This window comes from Solanum dulcamara, chromosome 7 (genome assembly GCF_947179165.1).
Source record: "Solanum dulcamara chromosome 7, daSolDulc1.2, whole genome shotgun sequence".
NCBI classification, from domain to species: domain Eukaryota; kingdom Viridiplantae; phylum Streptophyta; class Magnoliopsida; order Solanales; family Solanaceae; genus Solanum; species Solanum dulcamara.
The window spans coordinates 19,894,885-19,919,782 of NC_077243.1; the positions used below are offsets into that span (position 1 = coordinate 19,894,885).

The following is a 24,898-nucleotide window of genomic DNA, read 5'->3' on the forward strand; positions in this document are numbered from 1 at the left end:
GGGTAAGCTTAGCCCTAGGTATATCGGGCCGTTTGAGATTCTGAGGAGAGTTGGAGAGGTTGCTTATGAGTTGGCTTTGCCACCAGCATTTTCAGCTATACACCCTGTTTTTCACGTTTCTATGTTGCGCCGGTACATTCCAGATGAGTCTCATGTGCTTCAGTATGACTCTGTTGAGTTAGATGATCGCCTGACTTTTGTTGAGGAGCCAGTTGCTATTCTAGCCAGAGATGTTCGCCAGCTTCGTTCTAAGTCCATCCCTGTGATTAAGGTCCAGTGGCGCCATCGTCCGATCGAGGAGGCTACATGGGAGACCGAACAGGAGATGCGGGAGCAATTCCCCAACTTATTGGACCCTCCAGGTATACTCTTGTCCTTACTTTCGCGGACGAAAGTTCTTTTAGTAGTGGATATTGTAATGACCCTCAAGGTCATTTTTTTGAAATTTTTGTAAAATGACCATTTTACCCATCCCTTTAGATGCCCCGAGTCATTTCTAATTGTTATCGGGTGTTGATTTTTAGAAAATCCTATGAAAAGTTAAGTCCTTGGAAATTTTGAGTTTCATAAGTTTTAAGTGTTAAAAAGTGGTATTTGGGGTCAATCGGAGCTACAGATCTCAGAACGGAATTCCGTCGATTCCAGCAGCTCTGAAATGTCTAAATTGGGTTAGGAGACTTTACGGAATCAGTTTTGGAGCTGTAACGAAGATTTGAGGCCTTGAATTGAGAATTTGAGGAACTTTAAGCCAAGGTTTGACTTTGGTCAACTTTTGGAGTTTCGATGCTCGGAATGGAATTCCGACAACTCCGCTGGATTCAGGAGATGGTTTTTGGTCTAGAAGAAGTGTTGGTTGAATTTTTAGAGGTCCCGAGTCCATTTTGGTATTTTAAAGGCCTAAGTTAGTTTAGTTGCGACTTTTTGAGTTTTGGGCTAACGAAATCTCGAATTCAAATTCTGATGGTTCCATCAGCTCCGGAATGACCAAATTAGGCTAGTAGCACTGTTGGAATGACTATCGAGTCAATCAATACGAGTTTGGGGCTATTTGGCACTTTTGACTTTGAAACTTAGCCTATAGTTGACTTTGGTCAACATTCTTGGAAAATGCGCTCGAATAAAAATTCTGACAGCGCGGTTAGGTCCGGAATGTTGATTTTGGTCTAGAACGACCCTTCGTTCGCTTTTTGAGGCTTCCGGACTAATATCGAGGCATGTTGTGGAATATGACTTAAAATGACTCTTGGGTGTGGGACCCACTTTTTATTAAAATGATCTCGTATGGAAATTCTGAATGCGCCATTGAGTCCGGAATATCGAATTTAGTAGGGTAGCATATCTGGTTTATTTTTATCGGATTCCGAACGAATTCCGAGGGTCCATTCGGAGACTTTAAATTGTGGTAAAAACCAGAAAAAATCTGCAGCAGTGCAGAATATTTTCAGATTTTCTCCTCAACTTTGAACCCTCATTTCTTGAGTTCTAGAGCTCCAAATTGGGTGATTCAAAAGGCAAAATTGTGAGGTTTTTCGTGGAGAATGCATTGGAGAAATTGAAAACTGATTTGGAGTATTCGATTCTGGTAAAAATCGTGATTTTATTTGCAGCAGTATCCATTTTCGGAATGGATTTTTGAAGAACTTTGACAAGTTATATCTTGACCAATATAAATCCGATTTGGGTGATTCCAGAGGCTATCTTGCGTGGAAATTTAAGGAGAACATCGTGGAAGTTTCAGAATCTATTTTTGGCACGTCGTTCGAGGTAATAAATTGATTTTAAGCAGCAGATTTAGTCATTTTCGGAATGAAATTTTGTTGAAATTTGAAAGAGTGTATCTTGGTCAATATAACTCCGTTTTGAGTGATTCTTGAGGCTAGATAGTGGGGTTTTTCGCAAGGAACGACATGGTATAATTTGTTTTGATTGACAGTATGTCGTTTTTGAGAAATCGACGTGTAAAGAGGCTGCCTTATATCGTTTTCTTAGTTTAAAAATGTGGGAATTGATTTTTGATCGTCTTACGTAATTTCCCACCCCGAATTATGTTATAAATCTGATTTGTGTGATTGGGGTGACGTTTAGAACCTGTTTTGGGGGTCAAATCTGGAATTTCGTATGTGGGCCCCACAATTCCCGTTTTCGACCCCAAAATTGGTCCATTTCCAAAAATTATGAAATTAGTGTCTAAACGACCGTATCGACGTTGTGGTTCTATTTTTGACAGCTTGGCAGCGTTCCGAGGTCGTTCGAAAGGGAAAAGCTCCAGCACAGTGATTTGGAGCCCGCGTGTTTGGCCTACAGGTAGGCTACGGTTTACCTTTCTTTAGATTGAGCCGAAATGTGTGAAAGCATGTTGAAATAGTTGGAATTTGGGTTGGGTAGTTTGATTGTATATCTTAGGCGTTAGAAATCATGCTTTAGGCTTATTATCGGGTTTTCGGATATTTAGAAGCATGTGTATCTTGTCGTTATTTGTTAAGTTTTATAAGTAGAGTTGAATGAGCATGTTATTGATATAGTGGGGTATGTTGGCCTTAGTATAGGATGTAAACTTGCTTTAGATGTCCCGGCGTCGCTCCGGTAGACTTAGATCCTTGTAGAATGGTGTAGCGGGCTAGTGCCTAGTAGTTTGGCCTTAGCTAGGCGTTACTCTTGCTCTTAAAAATACCATCATCCATAACTCGATATAATCTTGACTTTTGTAAGGCGTCGGCAGCACTAGATTTCGTGATCGTTGACTTTGGCTCCGGTTTTAGTTTTGATGGCATATTGGTTGACTCATTGGAAATGAGATTCTCGGTACTATTATTGTTTAGTTGGAAAGGAGAATATTCGGCACCATAAGATAAAATATCTGTGAGTATCCGGGTACCCAGTCCCGGCCTCCATTCTGAATTATCGAGGAGCATCCGGGTACCCAGCCCCGGCCTCCGTCGACTTGGTAGTATGACGAGCATCTTGGTATCCAGTCCTGGCCTCGATCATATCGATGTGTTATGGCGAGCATCCGGGTACCCAGTCCCGGCCTCGACCGTACTTATGTATTATGGCAAGCATCCGGGTACCCAGTCCTGGCCTTGACCACTTTGAACATACAGGTGAGCCTCTGGGTCTCAGTCCCAGCCTCGACCCCTAAGTCACCACTAGATCGATTGACTCTTAGAGATTCTGGGTTTGGAAATGATATAATACTTCGGCTCCTAACATCGCAGATTCTTGGTTCCTAGCCTTGGTAGTTGTAGCTATTCTGTGTACTCGGCGGGCTTATGGGGGTTCGTCCGAGTTTTTATTTAACTTGCGCACGAGTGTCCCGGTTGGGCTTATGGGGGCCCAGTTGGGTATAGTTAGCTGTAGCTTTCATAGGTAGTACTTTTTTTTTCCTTTTGATGCTTATGTTGACTCCTATTTAGGCTATTCTTCTTTTTCATATTGTTTTTACCTTTTCTGCTCAGTCGGCCTATGATGCCTACTGGGTACCTGTTGTCTTGGTACTCATACTACACTCTGCATCTACTTTCGTGATGCAGGACCGAGCACCAGTTATCGCCGTGGATAAATCAAGCCTGTTGCAGTCAACTTCGGAGACTAGGGTGAGTACTTGGCGTTTTTAGATCATTCTTGTCTCCTTCAGCATGGATGGCCCGTCTTTTGCCTTCTGAGACTAGCCAGTTGTTTTATATCTTTTTGGTCCACTTTCGGGACTTGTACTCGTATTTTATTTTGTAGCAGCTCTGTACTTGTGACTTCCAGGTTCTGGGAGGGATCTTTAGTTGTTTAAAACATGTTTTGGTTTACTTCCGCTTATTCATTCTGTTTACTTTTATAATTCAATGCTCTTATATAGTTTTTGCCTTCAAACACATTACTTGAAGTTCCGGGTTGACGGGTTGGCTTACCTACTAGAGGGTTATAGTAGGTGCCATCATGACCTACGAAATTGGGTCGTGACAATTATGAAGTTGGTGGTGATTTAAAACATGAATTTATTGACGGTGTAAGAAGTTTTATCGATCATGTCATGACACTTGATGTTCTTAAGTGAAATGGATTGGTTAGGTGTCCTTGTCGTGAATGTAGGTGCTTAAAATTTTTTAATCCAGATATAGTTATGGTTCATTTGTATAGTAATGGATTTAAGCCTAGATATTTTGTATGGGTTGATCATGTAGAAATAGATGGATTGAATAATATATTTTGTAATCTGTTGCCCGTGGATGAATATAATATGCTTGTACCACATGGTCAAATTAGGTTGAACATGATAAGGTTCTACATAATAGAGTTCAACACTATACATTTCAACATGATAGAGTTCATGAAATGGTTAATGATGCGTTCGGAGTTCAAGGTGGGATGGAACCCGAACAATATTTTGATGAAACTCCTAATGAAGAAGCAAGACGCTTCTATCAATATTTAGAAGAGGCTAGTCGTCCACTATGTAAAGGGAGTTCGCATTCTGCTTTGTTAGTTGCAGTTAGGTTAATGAATATTAAATCAGATTGGAGTGTTTCTCATACGGCTATGGATTCAATGGTTGATCTTTTGGGCGAACTGGTTAATCCCGAGTTTAACATACCTAAAACTTTTATCAGGCAAAGAGATTGATTTCCAATTGTCGTATGATAGAATTCATTGTTATGTTAATGGCTGCATGTTGTTCTACAAGACTGATAGTGAATTAGAAAATTGTAAGTTTTGTGGACAAACTCGTTATAAGAGGACTCCTACTGGAAAGATGGTCCCAATTAAGACGATGCATTATTTACCTCTTATTTCTAGATTAAAGAGGTTGTATGCATCGATGAGGTCTGCCCCACATATGAGATGGCACCGTGAATATAGAAGGCCGTCGGGTGTCTTGTCACATCCATCTGATGGAGAAGCATGGAAACATTTTGATAACATGTATCCTGATTTTGCTAGTGAACTAAGAAATGTACGATTGGGGTTGTGTGCAGATGGCTTCACACCATTCTCTAATGCTGCCTCACCTTATTCTTGTCGGCCTGTATTTCTTACCCCGCATAACCTTTCTCCTGAAATATACATGAAAAGTCCGTACATCTTTCTAAGCTGTGTTATTCTAGGTCCTCGCAATCCTAAAAGTTTGATTGATGTCTATATACAACCATTGATAGATGAGCTTAAACAATTATGGTTTTAAAGAGTAGTGACTTACGATATATCAACTAAGCAGAATTTTGTTATGCATGCTGTTTTAATGTGGACTATTAATGATTGTCCTGCACACGGAATGTCGTCTGGTTGGATGACTGCTGGAACATAGTAAGACATTCACCTTAGAGCATGACAAAAAAATTCATGATTTGATTGTCATCGTCAGTTCTTGCTAATGAACTAGAAAGATGAAACATGCATTAAAAAAAATAGGGTTGAAAATGACCCTCCACCTCCATCACTTACAGGACATCAAATTTGGGAGAGAGTTTCTCAATTGCCTAAAGGTATAGAAACTCCACCATCTAGACTTTCTAGATATGGTGTTGAACATAATTGGAACAAACAGAGCATATTTTGGGAGTTGCCATATTGGAAGTGTTACACCCCAAAAAATTTTTTGTCTTACTATAGCTATAGATGGCTTAATCGTGAGCTAAGATGGAGCCCACATAATAGAATTTTTTATAAAAAGACATATGATAATTAATATGAATAATATATGTGAAGTTAAACACAACTCAACAAGGAACCTTGGGCCAAATCTAAGTGTAAGCCCTCCAAAAAGATATTTTAAGTTACGTTTTCGGGTGATCTGACTTGGGGAGACCATAACAATATCATTGTTTGGGAATTTCAGAAAACTCTTAAAATCAAAGTTGTAGATAATTCGATTATCTTTCCAACCATAAGTCGTGGTAATTTATTTGATATCAGAATCAAGATATATGATCGTTTTACTAAACAAAGGCATTGGCCACAAGTAGACACGTGGTGGAGACGTGCCAGGACCACTCCACCGCCCTTTATCACTATAAGTAGGCTCAAAAAAAGTCATAAATAGTATGGTAATTGTTATATTTTATATTATTATTTTTTTGCATTGGACTATTCGTGAGCTAATGGACATGTTATATTCCATTTTTTTATACGTCGAGTCATTTGCAAGAGAATCGACTCAAGTTAAAGACGGGATCATTTTCGGAATAGAATTCTTTAATTTCTAATTCTAATTAAAATATATTTTGGAGACTAGTAATTCATTTATTTGGGATTAGATGACTAGGTAAAAGAAATTAGGGGTTGATTAAACTAATTAACTTAGGTACTTGTGTGGTCCCCTCCTAAACTAGTTAAGTAATTAAGTAGATTTTTTTTTACCCCCCATTTTAGAGGATTTATAGTGTTTCCACACTTCCCCTCCAGTGTGACTCAAACCCAGGACCTACCGGTCGTGGGTGGAGGTGCTTAACCAATTGAGCAACCCTCACTTGTCAGTAATTAAGTAGATAGAAGACATGTAGAGGGGTCACGTGAAAGGTTAGGGGATGCACATGTATAGCATATTAAGACTATGTCTTAAAGGATAATGCTGAAAATGCATTCATTTCATTCTTTTGACCAAAGCAATTTAGAGAGAGAAGTGAGGGAGGTAGAGAGAAGGGCTCTCGGCCAATGTGGATCTTAAAGGAGAAATTAAAGGGTGAAGTATGGTTATTTCTCATGTGGATGGCAGCAAGGTTGGAGTATTTAGTGTTGCAAAAACTTTGATGAAGCAAGACCTCAAGTCCAAGCAAAATTGTGCCTTTTTAGCCTAAGGTAAGATTTCATCTTTTTCCTCATCTTGGAAGCAATTTATTCTTTTGTAAGTTGATGAATATATAAAACTATGGGTGTTGATGTTGAAGTGTTGTTGAGCCGTGTTAGGGGGCTGCTTAGTTGAAAATAATGAATTGATTTATTTAATATTTGGTTGTTGTTATCATGGTTTATGTAAGGAGGATGAAAGAATTAAATCGTTAAGGTTGAGGTTGAATTTGTTATGGGTTGTTGTAGAACTTATGGTGATATTAACATAACTTTCTTGCATATGAATGAATGATGTTGTGGTTGTGTGTGGATGCTGCTATGGCTCACAGAAATTGAAAGAAAAGTTAATACGACATAAGGTGTAAAATCGTATGTAGTCTCCTTGGTGTGTTCACAAGTCGTCGCAAGGTTTTGAGTCTCCTTATGTTGTTAATTAGAGGCTGTTTTGACATGTTATTATTGTTCTTGTTGAGCTTGAAAGATTAATGATAATTAAGATTTTATGTTGCATTATATGTTGGTTGGGATGTTTTAGGATTGTTTCGAAAAAACATCAAGACTATGGATCATTAAGGATAATTGGAAGATGTAGTAGTTGTATGTGGATTGAAATTATTGTTGAGTGTTATGAATGTGAGCTGCCTTAACTTACCAATAATGTTATAATGAAAATATTCACTTGTATTAAATGGTATTGGAAGAAAGAAAACCCCATGATTAGTGTTGATATTAAAATGGACAGATTTGGAGTTGTTTGAATTGAATTGGGTTGATTGTCGTTGTTGCTATTATTGTCATGAATTATGTGTTAAAAGTGAAGGGATTGTATATGTTAATGTTTGAGACATATTGGGGTTGTTCTAAGCTAAGAATGATGGATTAATTTCGAGTAATGTTGTAGTTAGTATTGTGGCCTAAAATATTAAGGGAGTTGCTATTTAGACTTTTGTTTGGCAAACCCATTTTTGGGTTGGGACTGCTGTTAGTAATTTTCGCATAACTCCTTGTGTAAAGCTCCGTTTTGAGTGACTAAAGATGTTCTGAAAAGCTATTTCATAGATATAAAACTTCCATTTAGGCTCTAAAATCCAGTTTTGCTTTTATATACTCAAAAAATGGTGATGAAGTTCAGGGGAGGTGCTGTCCAAATTTTCAGAAATAACCTAGTAACGATAGAGTACGTTTTATGCCTTTCCATAGCCTAACCATAATGCTTAACGTATTAACATAGGTATGGGGCAGCATATACATGTTGTGTGTGGATAAACGTTAAAGGTATGTAAAGCTTATCTTTTCTTTCTTTTGGCATGATCCATATGAAATAAATGGAAGACGCATGCTTAAATTCCAAGGAAACTCTCATTCATAGATACACTCGGATGGCTAATGTTCGTGATTTCCATAACTTATATCGTTATGTATTGACTCATGTGTGTGCTTCCAGCCGGCCTAGTTGGTATAACTCATATTTTGGTATAATTCATATTTTGATATAATTCATATTTGGTATAATTCATAATGACAATAGAAGAGTACTTGAAATGACTATTGTCTTGATTTTCAAATGATGGTTCGTTTTGATTATTCCATTAAGTCTCCGATGATGATCAAATTACATATGGTTGCTAATGATACCCTATTCATACATATTATTATTGTATTATCCACCGAGTCCTATGATGGGCCGGGTACGTTATCATGTATGGTTCCACTACATTATCCACCGAGTCCCTCGCTAGGGCCGGGTACGCATATTTTACTACATTATTCACCGAGTCCCTTACTAGGGCCGGGTACGATATATGATGATGCAATGATATGATTATGGCACCGAGTCCCACGATGAGTCGGGTATGGTATATGTGTACACAACTTTATTCACTGAGTCCCTTACTAGAGGGCCGAGTACGGTATATATATATATGACGATATGATGATGTGATGATGTGATGATATGATGATATGATGAAGCGACTTTATTCACCAAGTCCCATGATGGGCTGGGTACGGCATATGACAATGATAGGTATAACTTCGTTATAAAATACTGGTATATTGATTTCTTGATTTACATGCTTGTTTTTTAAATCTCTACTTTAAATGTGATCTCATTTATGGTATGTCATGCTTTATATACTCGGTACATATTTCGTACTGACCCCCCTCTCTTCGGGGGGCTGTATTTCATGTCCGTAGGTACAGATATTCATTTTGGGGATCCACCAACTTAGGATTTCCACTCAGCTATTTTGGAAGTGCTCCATTATTCCGGAGCCTAGAATTTCGGTATAGATACTTTGGTGTATATATTTATTTATTCATGGGTACGGCGGGGCCCTGTTCTGTCATTCATTACTGTTGGTATTCTTAGAGGTCTGTAGACATATATGTGGGTGGTATATAGATGTTATCCAGCTGTACTAGTATGACTTATATTTTGGAATATTCCTATTCATAGTGACAGCCTTGTCGGCTTGCGTATAGACATGTATATTTTGGAATGTGATGTGTAGTGACAGCCTTGTCGGCTTACGTACCATATTACCTTTGATGTTATAACTCCTCAAGACATAGGTCGCATTAATATATAAATATGGGACAGTTTTGATATGATATCCTATTTTCTTAAGTCCCATATCATGTTTAGTTGTGAATTGGTTATAAATAACAGATATATGTACGGATGTCCAATTCAGATAACAGTCACAGCCTACGGAGTTGGATCGTGACAGGAAAGATAATCTCCTATGATATAATCTTGATGTGATGCACATTGAGAAGAATTATTTTGATAATTTATTTAACACATTGATGTTTGTTAAGGCAAGACAAAAGACAACACAAGAGCTAGAATGGACTTACAGGAATACTGTAGGAGAAAAGAATTGTGGTTGCAAGAACTACAAAATGGTAAAACAGTCAAGCCTAAAGCCAGTTATTCATTCAATTTGGATGAGAAACGTGACATATGTGAGTGAGTTAAAAATTTGAGAATGCCGAATGAGCAAATTAAAGAACAAGTGCTCAACCTCGCCCGTCAGCCTCTGCCCCATTATTCAAGAGGGTCCACTCCGGATGATTCCGACGATAGTGATGAATATATAGCAAATAGTCCTTAGAGTTTCCTATGTTAGTTTATGAACATTTTAAAATTTTTTGTTAACTTTGAAACACTTTAAATCGTTCTAAATTGTGATTTTATTCGTTTTAAGTGTTTAATTATGTTTGTTATTATGTATTTTGCGTATTTTGTTTGTTGTTATTTGTGTTTGAATGAGCTGAATTGAATTTTGATTGTAGGTGGACAACAGAAATTGCAGGTTTCTGCTGTCAAAAATATTGGAAAAATACGACGGAAAGGGTCATTTAGTCCATCGCTTTTCTGGATTTTTTATTTTTATATTTTCCCAGAAAAGCGACGGACAAAGACTCAAAGTCAGTCGCTTTTCTACAAAATTTTAAGAAGACCAATATAAACAAAGTGATGGATGGAGACTACTAGTCCATCGCTTTTATTAAATAAATATTTTTTTAAAAAAAATAAAAAGACGGAGTCCGTCGTTTTATTTTATATATTTTTTAATTAAAAATATTAGGGGCGACATAGCCCGTCGCTTTTTACGGCTCTGTTCGTCGCTCTTTCAAAAGCGTCGAGCAAAAAAGCGATGGAAGTGACTACGTCGCTTTTTCATCAAGTTTGACCAAAAAAGCGACGCAGTCCGTCGCTTTTTTGGGTCATTTTTTGATAGTTTTTTAGTAGTGCGAGGACATAAAATATACCCTTCGACACCATAATATATTGCAAGAGGCGCATAATTTACTTTTTTCCCCTTCATCCAGAGAGCACGAGAATGTATAAGATGATCCGCCCAAACTATTGGTGGGAAGGTATGAAGAAGGATGTCGCTGAGTATATGGCTCAATGCTTAGTATGCCAGCTGATTGTTCTCATTTCCTCCCTGATCCATCATGCAAAAGATATACCGCTAGAGTGAGTGCTACCTTCTTTCCATTATCCAATGCTCATGGGTCTCCTTACTCCCACTTTTTTAAAGTTTTCAATAAAGCCTTCTTAGTTGTGGAAGCAACAAGCTTCAACATCGGCTGCCCTTCTATTTTATCAGGAGGGACGAGCCCAGACACCTCCCACTCTTTTTGGGTATCCTAGAGAAGCAATTCCTCTTGGAAAAGAGGGCCAAAGTCACATTGGTGCGGGATGGATTCTCCCCCCCACCCCCCATCTCTTCGATAGTCGTTCTGGTTCGGAGGTCAGGGCTTGTTGCAACTATTGGTCTGGGTGAATTGAAAGTGCACAAGTAATTCCGAGAGTTGTTGAGTTTGACTTCTATTACAGGACAAAAGCATTTTAATTAAGTTTTTTTTAGATAACTACTTGAAAGTACAACTGGCCCAACTACATGTCAAAATGAGACAAGGTTTTGAAACTTCTTAGTCACTAATTTATTGATATATCTTTTCTTTCTCTCCCCCACACACTTAAATTAGGGATGCGTATCGATCGGTTCAGTTTGAATTTATATATTATTGATTCGGTTTATCGGTTTTTGATTTTGAAATATGCTAAACTAATAACAAACCAATAGAATATTTATTATCGATTTTCGATTTATCTATTTTGATTCTTAACGGTTCGATTTTTGGTTTAACCAATAAGAAAATGCTCATAAAATAATTATATGACTTCTCCAACAATTTGGCGCGACAAGACAATAATATAACTTTGTGAAATACTCATAAACTAGAAACAATAGTGACGTACATGAAAAGAACACTACAAGTGCAATACAAATAAAAGAACTAGGACAATAATGTGAATTGAATGCTAAAGGGCAAAGGGAATAACCAATAAATTATTGATATTAATATTTAATATTTATTTAAGGGTAGAGTAGTAAATTACTATTGTATTAATGGGTTATCGGTTTACCCAATAACCCAATATTAAAAATCAATATCGAACCCATAACCCGATATTTTTTTTATATAAAATTATTAAAAATCCATTAACTCAATAACCCAATAGCAATAACCGATAATATTTTTTCCGATTTAATTTATTGGTCATTCGCTTTTTGCACACCCCTACCTAAAATGCATTCTCTCTCCTCCACATTTCATTTTATGTCTATTTTTAAAATTCTCAGATGTGATTTTATTAGTTGATTTGTTAATTGAAGGCAGTTTCTTTGATGATGGTGGCTAGTGTAGCGGTGATGGTGATGATAATTAACTAATTTATCTGTGATACTTGTTCAGAGTGAAATGAATAGTCCCATAATTTTGTATAATATTGTATATTGAGTGTATAATAGTGTATATCAAGTTTTTAAATATTTTTGTAAAAACTAAAATATGAAAATTTGTATATTGTTGTATGCCGATATAATAATATTGTGTACTAGATTGTGTTTTGAAGTAAAAATTTGTAAGGTAAGTTTTGAGCTATTTTTTGCAATGTAAATTAGGTAATTGTATATTTTAAAATTTTTCCTTTTTTGTAGTTTAGGTTTATATTTTTTTTCTTAATTATTAATTATTTCTTTATTATTAATTAATTATTGTTTTTTAATTTTATATTCACTTTAGTTGTTTATTTTTTTGTTTAATTATTATTTCCAAAGCATGCATGTTAGTTAGCTAAAAAATTAATGTAATAATTAGTTAGTTGAATTCATTATTAATGTGTTATAAGTTATTTAATGTTAATTTTTATATTAGTTATAATCAATATAGTTACATACTTAATTAGTTAAAAAAACTATTAGCAGTTAATTAATTTAGGTGAAAAATCATTGTTTAATTTATTTTGCATATGATATATGATAAATGTGAACTAGTCTTAAGAAGATATTAATTAGTTAATCATTAATTAGTATAATTAGGATTGACAATTAAAGAACGAGAAACTTCAAATTAACCAGAAAGGGTATCAATAATATGATAACCAATGACAAACTTTAAACTTACAAAAAAGGTATTAATCATACTAACAAGAAATAGTAAACAAAAAAATTATTTGATAAATGAATACAAATGAAATTCGAGTTTAAGTCTTCATTATCTAAAATATATACCAACAAAATGAACTTTACAAAAGGTACGTTCCAATAAAACCAGGGTTTAGATCTTAAAAAAAATATGTACGATTAAAATTAGGAGGTAGATTTTGAAAAAATATAACTTCTACGAAATTAGGATCCAAGTATACAAAATTATGGTTTAGTTTTTGTAACTTCAAAACCTAAAACACCAACAAAATGAACTTAAAGAAATATACATACTAATAGAATTAAGGTTTAGGTCTTAAAAAAATGTATTTTCTAAAAAAATATAGTTGTATTGTAACTTCAACACCTAAAACACCAACAAAATGAACTTGAAAAAAATGTAAGTAATACTAGAATTAGAGTGTAGGTATTGAAAAGATGTAACTTCTAAAAAATTATGGTTTAATATAACTTCAAGATCTAAAACACCAACAAAATGAACTTAATAAAATGTCTGTACTAATAAAACCAAAATATAACTTCTATAAACTCATGATTTAGATATTGTAATTTTAAGACCTAAAAGTTCACCAAACAAAATGAATCTAGAACATAAAATGTTAGTTTTAAATGACTTTTTTGATCTATCAGTATGGATTCTGGCGTGCATCCAAGGTACATACTGCTTAATTAATTAATTAGTATTATTTTAATTAATTAAGTATTTAACTATGTTGATAATAACTAATTCAACAAATTAGTATTACCAGTAAATAGCTAAATAACACATTGATAATTAAAACAGCTAACTAATTAACACATTAAAAAAGGAAATTAGCTAACTAACATGCCTGCTTTGAAAATAATAATTAAACAAGAGAATAAACAATCAAACTAATAAAGAACAAACAATAAATAATTAATAATTAAGAAAATAACATCGGTATAATCTAAACTACAAAAAAATCTGAAGGACCTGTTTTGTTTTTAAATTAATACTCTATATAATCCGTTGGTCATAATGGCCGTTAAGACTGATCCATTATTAAAACTTATATATCGCACTAGTTTAGTACACTATATATAGTTTTTGTCAAGTTTTCTTTGCAGGTTATTTCAGCCACTCTTTTTACACGTCATTTAGGTTTTGAACTCCTCATATGTTTGTAGATAAATTTTTTTTAATTTATAATTGTAATAATTTAACATGTATTTTTACTTTTAGAAAAATCACTTAATTATGATAGGCCGTATAGATTTGATGGAGATTAAGTTCTTACCCTCTAATACCATGTTCACCTAGTTATTCACCTTTCGATGACAAGGTGGATAAAGATACATTAAGTGGCCATTTGGAGTTGACTTATTTTAGATGTTTTTAAGTCAAAATAAATTTTAAAATATTTAATTAATATTAATAAATACTTATTTTAAAATTAAAATAACAAAAATAAGCCATTATACGTCTATTATTTGAACACGTCCTCAAATCCGTGCATTCATTTTATCCAGTAAAAAAAAATAAGGGAAAAGAAAAACGAAAACTCTCATTTTTAAAAAAAATTCAATAGAACATTCGTTACTGGAGCGTGGTATAACATTCCGGCGACTCTTAGCCGACGGCAAGGCTTTTCGCTGACTGATATTGTAGGAATCTGCAGTAACCGAAACATTATCCATTTAGCGGAGGGAGAAGGGTAGCTACCGAAAATGAGCTTCACCTGTCTATTGTTAAACTCATTAACGCCGTCAGTGTTTCCCGTTAAAAGATACGGCAAATCCACACGGTCGTCAGAATTCCGGTGCCGGAAAACCAGAAAGTCATCGTCAATGAAAGTCTATAGTCGTCTCGATAAGTCTACCGAAAGCACCAATGCTCAGCAGCAACAGCTTAATCTTTCCGTTCTTCGTTTCACTCTCGGTAGATCCAAAAATCCTCTATTAGTCTCTAGATTTCAATCAGTATATATGTATGTATACTGTACACGTATTTGCATCTGAAATATTTTGCGCGTGTTGGCTATTCTTCCAAAGGTATACCTGGATTGGACGAATCTTATTTACCGAGATACATTGGCTACGCATTTGGTTTTCTTTTGGTATTGAATCACTTTCTCGGTTCAGACTCATCCGCCATCACCGCAGCACAGCTCGTGAGTCAACAATTGTATTCAACTCTATACATATTTGTTGTCTGCATATGTAATTCTAATACAGTATATTCTCTTTCTACAGAGAACGGAAGTTTTAGGTGTTTTTCTGGCTGCGTTCTCTGTTATAGTTCCCTACCTTGGGAAGTTTCTTAAGGTAATTTCTCTTTCTATGTTTTTTCTGTTGAGATAGTTTCAGCATTTTGTTCTTGTACATCCTTGACTGCTAAAACAAATCAAGCAATTTACTTGAGCCTGATCAGTTTATAAAATTATCAAACCAAAAATCAGGATAGATTTTATTACCAAATGGAAATATGTACAGAAACAAACCAGTAACTGAAGTTGCATGTGTCTGCAACTATATATCCAAGCCACTATTCTAAAGATAGAAATTTAGCTTCTCTAATCTCAGCTCCTCTGCATATAACAAATGCAGCCAGCAAAGGACATTCTGCTGATCTCAGCAGCTGCATTCTTCCCGTTCCCATGTGATTCTGCTGAAGCTAATTCGTCCAAATGCTAGCAGATAGCTCAAATTTCTCATTCTCTACATAGCACAAAGGACAACCTTTTTTTTTATTATACCCATTGAGCCAACCTGTGTCTAGTGCTATGGCTACCACGTGCTGCTAAAGTCGGGATGAAGATCCACTTAGGGAATCTGTGGTTATTACATACCAACTTCCTCCATGAACCTTTTGAAATATTCCCCTTATCTTTGATACATTCTTTTTATAGAAAATCTTTCCATCTGCTGCATTTCAGATACCATGACTCTAGAATCTTCGTCATATTTCTTTGCCCTTAAAACCATTTGTACCATTCAAGATGTTTGTCTGGGTACAACCTCCCATATTACTCTACCCTTTCCATAGTATAAATGTACACACTGTACCCGTACAGTATCTTCCTTCTTCCATGGGTTCCATAATAATTTGCAAATTGCAGCTCTATTCGGTGTCAAAATATCAAGGACATTTAGCCGCCCAGCTGATTTTGGATAGAAAACCTTCTTCCAAGCTAATAAAGCTCTTTTTGATGTATCAGTTCCTCCTGTCGATAAGAATCTTCTACAGGTGGCCTCAGTCAATTGAATAATTTTCTTTGGCAGAACAAATATTTGGGACCAGAATGTTTGAATAGAAAAAAATACATTGTTAATCAAATGGACTCTGCCTGCATAGGACAACTATCTTGTAGTCCAAGATGTAATTCTACCCAACAGAGATTTTTTTGGTTTGTTAATCATTGACTTTACGAGCAATTGATTTCTTGGATACTTTTAATGTACGACCCGTCAAAGGACGTTCTTATTGGTTCAGTTAAAGCAGTTTAGCTTTTGCCAAATGAATGAACCAAGCATCAACCAAGTTTTAGAAAAAAGAACAAGATATGCTTATATGGTATTCACTTAAGTTTGAAACTACATCTGGTCTCTCATGTTGTATCCATTATTCTATCTTTAACACCAGAGAGGTTGGCAACATGCTTATATGATATTCATTTCGGCGTTACTATTCTTTAACCTGTTGTATTCATATTTTATGTAGACATTTGACAGCTGAGGTCTATAGCATCCTTCTTAAACTTGAAGATATGTTATTGAAAAATAAATGGTAAGATACGTTAATGACTAAATTGGCTTCAGGGTTCAGTTCTAGTAGAAGAAAGAAATCTTCCTGAAGATGCTGAGCAAGCCTTTGTCATCTCAGAGAACATACCAGATATTCTGAAGGAGGATTTGGCATGGGGAACCTATGTTTTGTTGCGCAACACAAGCACCATATCAGTGGTATGTATCCATAGATAAGATTGTGTCAACTTGGAGTAGTCAGAGGATCTTACAAGAAGATATTATGGACACAATTATAAGTTTCAAAACTTACAACCGTGAAGGTTATGTTGATTTTGTAGCTTTTCTCACTTCAAGATACAATTTGTGCTCGTGGCTACTGGAGAACCCCCAAAGATGTATTGAAAACTCACTTATGTGACTGGTTTGAGAAACAGATTCAGCAAAGTGGTCTTCGTGATTTGAAGGAGACACTTTATTTTCCACAGGTCTCAGGTATCCATTTATTAATGTCGTTTCTATGAGGGAGATGTCCATTCAAAATAGTAAATTACACATTCTGCAGTTTGAATGAAGGTGAAAACTACCTGTTGTATTAAAACTAAGTTATGCTATTGTGGTTCTCTACATTTTTGTGATAATCTAGACTCTGAACTGTGGGAGATGCTTCCAAAAGGAACCCGTTCTCTCCTTGTGCAACCTGTAATACAAGCTGAAACCTCAAATTCCAGCCAAAAGTGGAAGAATGATGGTTTTGTACTTGTGGCTTCCAGCAATAGTTACGCATACAACAATAAAGATAGAGCCTGGGTTGGAGCTGTCGCAAAGAAGTTTGAAGGTAAGTGCATCCATGCAGATCTATAGAGCCTCTAATATTTCTTCAAAATGTGCTATAAACAAGTGCTGAAAATTACTTATCAAAAATAAAATTGTTCAAAATTTGCTCATTGAGCTAATTTAATGACATCCATAAAGCTTTAAAGCAGCGATTAGGTGCAAGCTTGGTTGCAGATATGCTATACTGTGTACTAGTTGAGTTTCCCTTTTTTGTTGACATCTCTTGATTCTACTCGCTGCCCAAGGCAAACATTTAAGTTAACCTTTTTGCTGCTAGATGTCTTATTTCTTTACCATATACATAAATCAGGGAATGTGTTCAATATTTCCTTTTGAAAAAAGCTTCACCCATGGTGTATCATTGCATGCTTGACACGCTATTGTGAAAAAAAATAGTGAAGAAGAAGAGTTAAATTTTGGTAGATGGTACTTAATAAGCTTGTGGTAGAGATTATCCATCACATTTTATTCTGATGTATTTAATAATTCAGTTTTCTGCTGATAAATCTAATAGCTTGCCTTTCTGATTTAAGCTTTATGTGCTAGACCACCCTTTCCTTCCTCGCCCTCAATGGAAAGAAAATAAGTGAAAGCTTAGTTTCTGACTATAGCAAGGGTAACAGCTAGTATCCAGAACTTATGATATTATAAGCAGCATTCAAGACTCCGTGGACCGTGGTATTTGTAAATTAATTCAAGTCTTAAAAATCCAGCAGGCTATAGACACAAATTTTTGTATGTAGTAGATCCTCTTTTGGATCAACCCACTAATATAGACTCATTCATTTCTGTCGATAAATCAGGCTACATTCTGCTAGCCCGATAAGGCATGTAGTATCATATAAAGTAGGGATGCAGTAATATGGTCAAGAGATGCATGGCACCTGAACATCCCCTGTAATAAACATCATTGGCCCTCTTAATTTTTCAGGAAAGTGGTCAATACTGAACCTAATCATGTCCACAAATTCCATGCAAGGACATTAACACAATTTTGTAAAAGTGTTACGGCCTGCAAGGACAATTGGTCCTTTTGATTTTTGATATCAAGATACCGAATAAGATTAGGATCTTTCACATCTGAATTCTCTAAACGGAGCTTGCACTGAGTAGCTTAATTTGGTTCTGATTTGAATACTGTTTGAAATGTTCTGGGGATAAAACTGTTTCTGGGGCAAAGAATCATTTCTTAAACCGCATTTACAACCTGTTCAATCTGAAGGTTGCTAAATCTGGATAGGTGTAAAAAAAACATCAAAGAGATAAGAGGACCCTATTGAGGATGTGGGTAGAAATCTAGGGGTTGTTTGGTAGCTGGATAAGAAACAAGTTATCCATGTATTAATATTCGTATAACTTATACAACGTTTGGTAGGTAGATAGGAAATAAGTTATTCATAAATAAAATTAATATGACGTTTGGTTGACAATTTAGAAACCCGCATAACTTATAGATAACTTATCTTATAGATGTATAAGTTATGAGAGAATCTATGTATTATTTTATGCAGGATAGAAGATGGAATAACTAATACATGAATAACTAATCCCTGCCTAAAATAATACATAGATTCATGCATTAGCTCTGTGTAATACTAGTACCATGTTGGCATTAGTTATACACTCTATTTGGTATTAAGGTATGCATAACTAATACATGAAAATCCATGGTATTAGTAATGCAAAGGATTTTAATGCATGCATTAGCATGATTAAAGACACAATTGTCGCTCAAAACCTATTCTACATCCGTTCCACCATATTTATGAAAGGTATTTTTGTAAACAAATATTTTTTAGAAATAATGCAATACCAATTATTTTTAATACACCAAACCAAACACTGCATTAGAAATAATCTCAGGCCTTAGCATAACTAATGCAACCTGCAACCATAACTAATACAATCATTATTAATGCCAACATTACTAATACACTATGTTCGGCACTATTCTTATACACCCTACCAACCGACCCCTAACAGAGTCCGTCCACAATGAACGAATTGATTATCTTCATGCATAAGGTTACTAGATATTCCTAATAGGAAAAAAAGTGCTTATTTATCGATAATGGTGGGTCATGCTGTTGTGGTAGATCAAACTGGGAGTAATGTAGGTGAAAATAACTTCTGTTTGATAAGTAATGTAGGTGGCAACACTCTTTCTAACAAGAGCTTCACTACGGAGTTCTGATGAGACCCAGTGCATTAGTGTTGTTATAGTTGCATTCATGTAGGTGACAGTGATTGACGACCTTTGATCATCAGTAGATTCGAGCAATATTGAGTAATAGCTCCAAAAATCTTGTATGAACACCATAAATTATGTCGAACCATTACAATTCTTCTGTTTTACTGTGTAAATATTTACCTTAGTAAATCTCAACGCTAAAGATTTTTTATTAAAACACCAAATCTGGTTAGCATTTGTTTGGAGAATATTACATGCTTTTATTACCAAAAAGAGGTTAAAGAAAATTTATGGGAGTTTTAATTCCATATCCCAGCTTTTAATGGGTAGCTATCAAAACTTTTTTTATGGTGCTCAGCAAATTAATGACCCAGAGTACGACTTCCATTAGTCTCTAGGACCTCCCCATCTGGTTGCAACTTCTTTAATGCTTTTATTGGCTATAGTTGTCCTTTCTCTATTAATTTTCTGCAAATTACCATATTCAAGTTTCTGTTTGAGCATGTCAGGATATTGCAAATGATCCATCATAAGAATGGTTTGTGCAAAGGAGAAATTGCTATCCAATCTATGAACAACAACAACAATCCAGTGAAATTCCACAAAGTGTACGCAGACCTTACTCCTACCAAGGTAGGACGGCTGTTTCCGAGATATATCCCTTTGTTCTTTAGGCTTTGTTGTGATTAATTTCTCCTTTACAGGAACGCCTAGTGCAAGATATATATTTTTTCTTTAAACAGTAGAAGCCAGCTGTCTTAGTTATTAGCTTTAAGGTTAGTCATTGGTTCCTATGTAAATTTGGTTTGAATAGTCTCTTATTTTTCAAGTATTTGGCGATTTATCTTCACACTGTCAAATGTTTCAGTTTAAAATGTACAGCATTCTGTGACAATTTTCTTTTTTCCTTTACTTAGAAAATTTGAAACTTCCATGTACTCTATTGATTCTTTATTTGAGGGAGTACTTTCATTTGTGCGATTAGAACTACAACTACTTTTAAGTCTTCGAAATGCTATGGCTGGAATATGGTTCTTTAATGTGTAAGAATATACAATTGATGATGAATCTTTATAGAGTAAGGGAGGAGGAGGAAGAATCTGAAGAGACAAAAGGAAAAAAGTAGAAATAACAACAACAATGATTTAGCTGCTCCATTGGCTGGAAACTAGGCCTAGAGCACGGAGCTGGATTTGATACCACTATGCAACTTGAGCTTCACTTGGTGAAACCATTAGGCAAAACACTATTTACTAATTACTACCTACCAACCATGTACGGGGTGGGGAAGGAAAGAAGAATTGCAAAAAGAATCAAGGGCTGTCTCAAATTTATATTGGAAGTGATCCTCAAAAAAAAATAAAAAATATTTGGGGTTGGGGAGGGGGGGGGGGGAGGGATTATTCAGTGAGTACAATTTATATATTTTGGCTTTTAGGCGACATGGGAAAAATAATATATTCTCAGATTTTATCAGATGTTTAATAATTTGCTTATTGTGATCCGACATTTTTGTAACATTCGTATTTTAGGAATTTTTATCCTGGCTGCATCTGTCTTCATATCTCTCCATTCATGTACTCTTAGCAAGATACCTCAGTGTTGTCTACAGTCCCTTTATCCTCTGAGTGTCTGCTTCTTATAGAAACTTTTCCAAGCCATAGACCAGGTTCTGCCAAGGGAAAACCAAGAGTATGTTGTGTAACCTGTAAAATCGATGCTGAAATATGTTTAAAAAAATGGTTAATCGATGGATACCTTGAGGCGAACAACTTTTCTAATGGCCAGAATCAATCCAGGCATGAGACATTGCACATCTGTGATTTCATGCTTTACTGTGTAAACCTGATCAACAACAGTCATAGATGAGATTCTCATAATAAAAGGGGATCTATGGCCACTGTCTACCATAGCAAACTGAGAGTACATTTCAGAAACACACCTCTCCTGGCCTTGAGAAGTAAATTGATGTACTAGACGGGAGCCCTGGTAGAACCAAGCTGTGAACACGTACTCCATCTTCCCCAAGAACTTGACCCCTTGCCTTGCAGAACAGAAAATAAAAGCAGCCTAATATCAGAATGTTCCTGAAGTCAAGAAATTACTCCAAAGTTCTGCTGGGTTTGAAATGTTCTCATGTTATTTGGTTTGGCTTATTTCGAATGCATTACCAGTTCATAGTTCTTCTTTATGTTCAACTACAAGCTTGAAATCTATAAATTGCATTTAGCAACAATGTCTGTAAGATTTGTTGGATCTTACTGGAATGTCGCTAGAAATGTCATCTCTATTATACAGCTGACCCAAATTGGAAAGGTTGTTGGCAATTTGAACTGCATCCTGTGTTGGAAAATCCTGCAGCCAGCAACAATTTCATTACTTTTGACCACTGATTTTGGTTATTCAATAAGTAGCATTTAATGAACGACAGGTTTCTTTATCTTATACTAACTAATATGATTGAAATGCAAGAAATGCTCAGAGCCTACTATATACAATCACTGACATGATGTACGAGAATATTTATACTATTGATCAGTTTACTTCGGCATGCATCAGTTCAATCTACAGTCGCTTTCTTTGTATTAAGAAGGCAAACTAAATTAGCTTTAACCGATTTAGAGAATCAAAAGACGAAAGACAACCGAGGACTGCTCAAATGGTTGAACACTTCCACCATCAACCTACAAGTTATTAATTATAAATTTTACCCACAGGAAAAAGAATAAAGAAGAAGATTCGAGGTCTAAATGTGTGGAGAGGACGACCGGGTCACTGTTAGTATTTGCTGTTTGATTAAGATGACAATAAATTCTATAGAAAGGGTAGTTATCTAATTGCGAGACAAAGGCTGTATACAGCTAAGTTATGGACCCATGCACTAAGCTTTACTATCATCATTATTATTTTATTCGAAAAGAAGGATTTTATGGCATTGCAATATATTAGATGGTGTTAGGTCTTGGCCATGGGCCCTTTCTAGTGTTGAAATTATAGAATTCCTCTCAAAACTAATTAGTTATGTGTTTTGCAGAATTTATTTTCTTGTCCCCATGGGAAAATATCTTCTTCAATCTAAGTTTTAGTCATTTATCGTAGCGGCAGAATCATGATTTTCACTAAGAAATAAATAAATATTTGAAGAAGTCAAAAAGATTCAACATCTAATATATATATATATATATATATATATATATATAAACAATCTTAACCTTGTATATATATAATGTAGATAAACGTTAATGGCACACAAGAGGTGTGTCATGGGGTAGTACTTACCAGTGGATTAGCTCTAGACTCAACAATTTCAACATTGTTATAGTGAAAAGAAGCTGAAATTGCTGCTTGCTGTAGAAGTATGGATCCAATTGAAAGAGTTGGTGCAACCAAACAACCCTGACATCAATGACAAAAACATATGTCTTTTTAATTAAGTATACAACCAGAGTTGTTTCTTCCAAGTGTTTCTCAAGACAAATGAAATTTGGTCATCAATTCATGTATTTTAAGTACCAAAAAAAAAAAAAGAGTAAGCAGCCATTGTTTGAAAATGTGACTGGTCATATGATGAAATTGTTGTGTAAATTTGTAAATCTCACCCTGCACCCTCACCGTGCTGGCCTTGTCGCATAACATAGATAAAGCCATGACAGTTTCTTGCTTAATTCTGGGCACGTAAACTACACTATTCATCCCAAATGCTGTTGCCTGCAAAACAAAATTTAATCATCATAAATTTCAACCTTGTCTCAATTTTCCTTTTTTTGTTAAAGAAGTGATACTATTAAGAAGATTGGACCTGTTTGACATTGTCATAAACTTTAGAAGGGTCAGTGAAATCAATGACTACCCCAGTTGCTTTTGACTGCAATAATTGGATTTCACAATGTCAGAAACCATAATTTGGATCAGAATTAAAGCAGTATTGGGTCGATTCAAGAACATAATTTTTAGACAAAGAAAGAATTGCTCGGATGGTAAGTAGATAATTTTTATTACCTGAGATATTGAACCCAAAACCATGGTAAGGTCGTTAATTATTGGTATTTCTAGAGGCTCTTCCATGTCACAAATCTGAAATTAATAAAATGAATTCCATACACATATTTTTTCTTATAGTGGAAATGAAGAAGCAATGAATTGACCTGTCCAATATCTTGTCCAACAAAATTAGAATCAACAGCGCCAGCCAATTCTATTCCTCTAGCTTTAGTGACAGCAATTACGGCAGCTCTGCCAATTTCCTTAGCTGCTCCATTTATGATTACCTTCACATTGTTTTGAGATGATGAGCAACAGATGAATGGCTTTGTCTTTACCATTTTTTTAGAATTAATAAAGTATGTTGGTTGAAATTGGCAGCTCAAGGCCGCCATGGATGTATGTATGTATGATTACAGTCTTTTGGTCTCTTAGTCTTAGGTTACTTTGTTTCTCAAAATTTGGCTAAAAAGTTTACTGCTTTGTATGTTCTAAAAGATAAGGTTTTTCCTGCCCTTTCATTATGTCCTTGTTGGGACGCGCACGCAGGCCCTCTCTATATTTATCACAATTATTCAAAGTGTTCAATTGCACTCGCACGCGATCGACTAGGCCCAAAATGAGAAAGAATACATTTAGGGAGTGTTCGATACGAAGGACAGTACACGAATTTAATTAAATATGGTATTAATATATCACTTTAAAAAATTGAATACCTACATATATATATCAAACCGAAAATGTCCAAGAGAGAATAAAAATATGAAAGGAGAAATGAGCTGAATTTTTCTTGTGTATTTCATTACTACACAATATACGTATTTGTAGGAATACAATGAGAATCTAATCCTAACAACATATACAACCGTCCTATGCTAATTTGCTGTGGAATAACAAACTTGTATTTACAAAGTGAATAAATAAATAAAAAAGGAAAAGCTAATATTTACAAGATAATATCTGAAAAACTTCTGGAAAGTGAACAGGTGGCTTGTTTACATATTTTCACTTTGCTCTTCATTTTTTCTTTTGCTTCGTGTCCGAAATGAACTTCTTCCATATTAGAACTTAAGCTTACATTCTTCTTCTCTAATGGTGTTGTCTCTAGTGGGTAAAATTCCATTGTTAATTTAACACCCCCCTCAAATTGGAGGGGGAGGAACGAACAACCAATTTTTCCAACAATAGATGGTGAGATGAACCAGGAAGGGATTTAGTGAAAAGATTGGCTATTTGAGATGAAGAAGGGAAAAAAGAAAAGGGAAATGAGATCGTTGAGATATTGTTGGTCGACGAAGTGACAATCCAAGTCTACATGCTTTGTCCGTTCCAAGTCTACATGCTTTGTCCATTCATGAAAGACCAATTTTTTGGCGATGTA

At 35.3% G+C, this 24,898-nt stretch overlaps 2 protein-coding genes and 1 long non-coding RNA gene across 7 annotated transcripts; 2 read left to right on the forward strand and 1 right to left on the reverse strand.

Annotated features, from left to right (window-relative positions):
* The first annotated feature begins 894 nt into the window (after nucleotides 1-894).
* Nucleotides 895-3,930, forward strand: LOC129896362 (uncharacterized). Its single transcript, XR_008767956.1, has 3 exons — nucleotides 895-1,764; nucleotides 2,228-2,304; nucleotides 3,531-3,930. It is a non-coding gene; the product is annotated as an uncharacterized LOC129896362 (long non-coding RNA).
* Nucleotides 3,931-14,302: 10,372 nt separating this feature from the next.
* On the forward strand, nucleotides 14,303-20,386 carry LOC129893958 (protein COFACTOR ASSEMBLY OF COMPLEX C SUBUNIT B CCB2, chloroplastic). Of its 4 annotated transcripts, XR_008767600.1 has the most exons (8): nucleotides 14,303-14,703; nucleotides 14,817-14,935; nucleotides 15,018-15,089; nucleotides 16,584-16,727; nucleotides 16,850-17,003; nucleotides 17,155-17,346; nucleotides 20,046-20,169; nucleotides 20,241-20,386. XR_008767600.1 is itself a non-coding variant. In XM_055969412.1 (7 exons), exons 1-7 carry the CDS (start codon nucleotides 14,493-14,495, stop codon nucleotides 20,067-20,069), a joined length of 924 nt encoding a protein of 307 aa, XP_055825387.1. In that variant the 5' UTR covers nucleotides 14,303-14,492; the 3' UTR covers nucleotides 20,070-20,386. The 4 variants fall into 4 exon arrangements, 3 of the variants coding, with proteins under 3 accessions (XP_055825387.1, XP_055825389.1, XP_055825388.1); XM_055969412.1 differs by having other exon boundaries at nucleotides 20,038-20,386; XM_055969414.1 differs by having other exon boundaries at nucleotides 20,046-20,386.
* Nucleotides 20,387-20,933: 547 nt separating this feature from the next.
* LOC129893959 (dihydrodipicolinate reductase-like protein CRR1, chloroplastic) lies at nucleotides 20,934-24,063 on the reverse strand. Of its 2 annotated transcripts, XM_055969415.1 has the most exons (9): nucleotides 23,682-24,063; nucleotides 23,536-23,610; nucleotides 23,336-23,401; nucleotides 23,149-23,244; nucleotides 22,816-22,932; nucleotides 21,799-21,891; nucleotides 21,479-21,580; nucleotides 21,295-21,381; nucleotides 20,934-21,208 (listed from the first exon to the last, which is right to left on the reverse strand). In XM_055969415.1, the coding sequence occupies exons 1-9, from the start codon at nucleotides 23,910-23,912 to the stop codon at nucleotides 21,176-21,178; spliced, it is 900 nt and encodes a 299-aa protein (XP_055825390.1). In that variant the 5' UTR covers nucleotides 23,913-24,063; the 3' UTR covers nucleotides 20,934-21,175. The 2 variants fall into 2 exon arrangements, with proteins under 2 accessions (XP_055825390.1, XP_055825391.1); XM_055969416.1 differs by lacking the exon at nucleotides 23,536-23,610 and having other exon boundaries at nucleotides 23,682-24,026.
* Nucleotides 24,064-24,898: the final 835 nt, after the last annotated feature.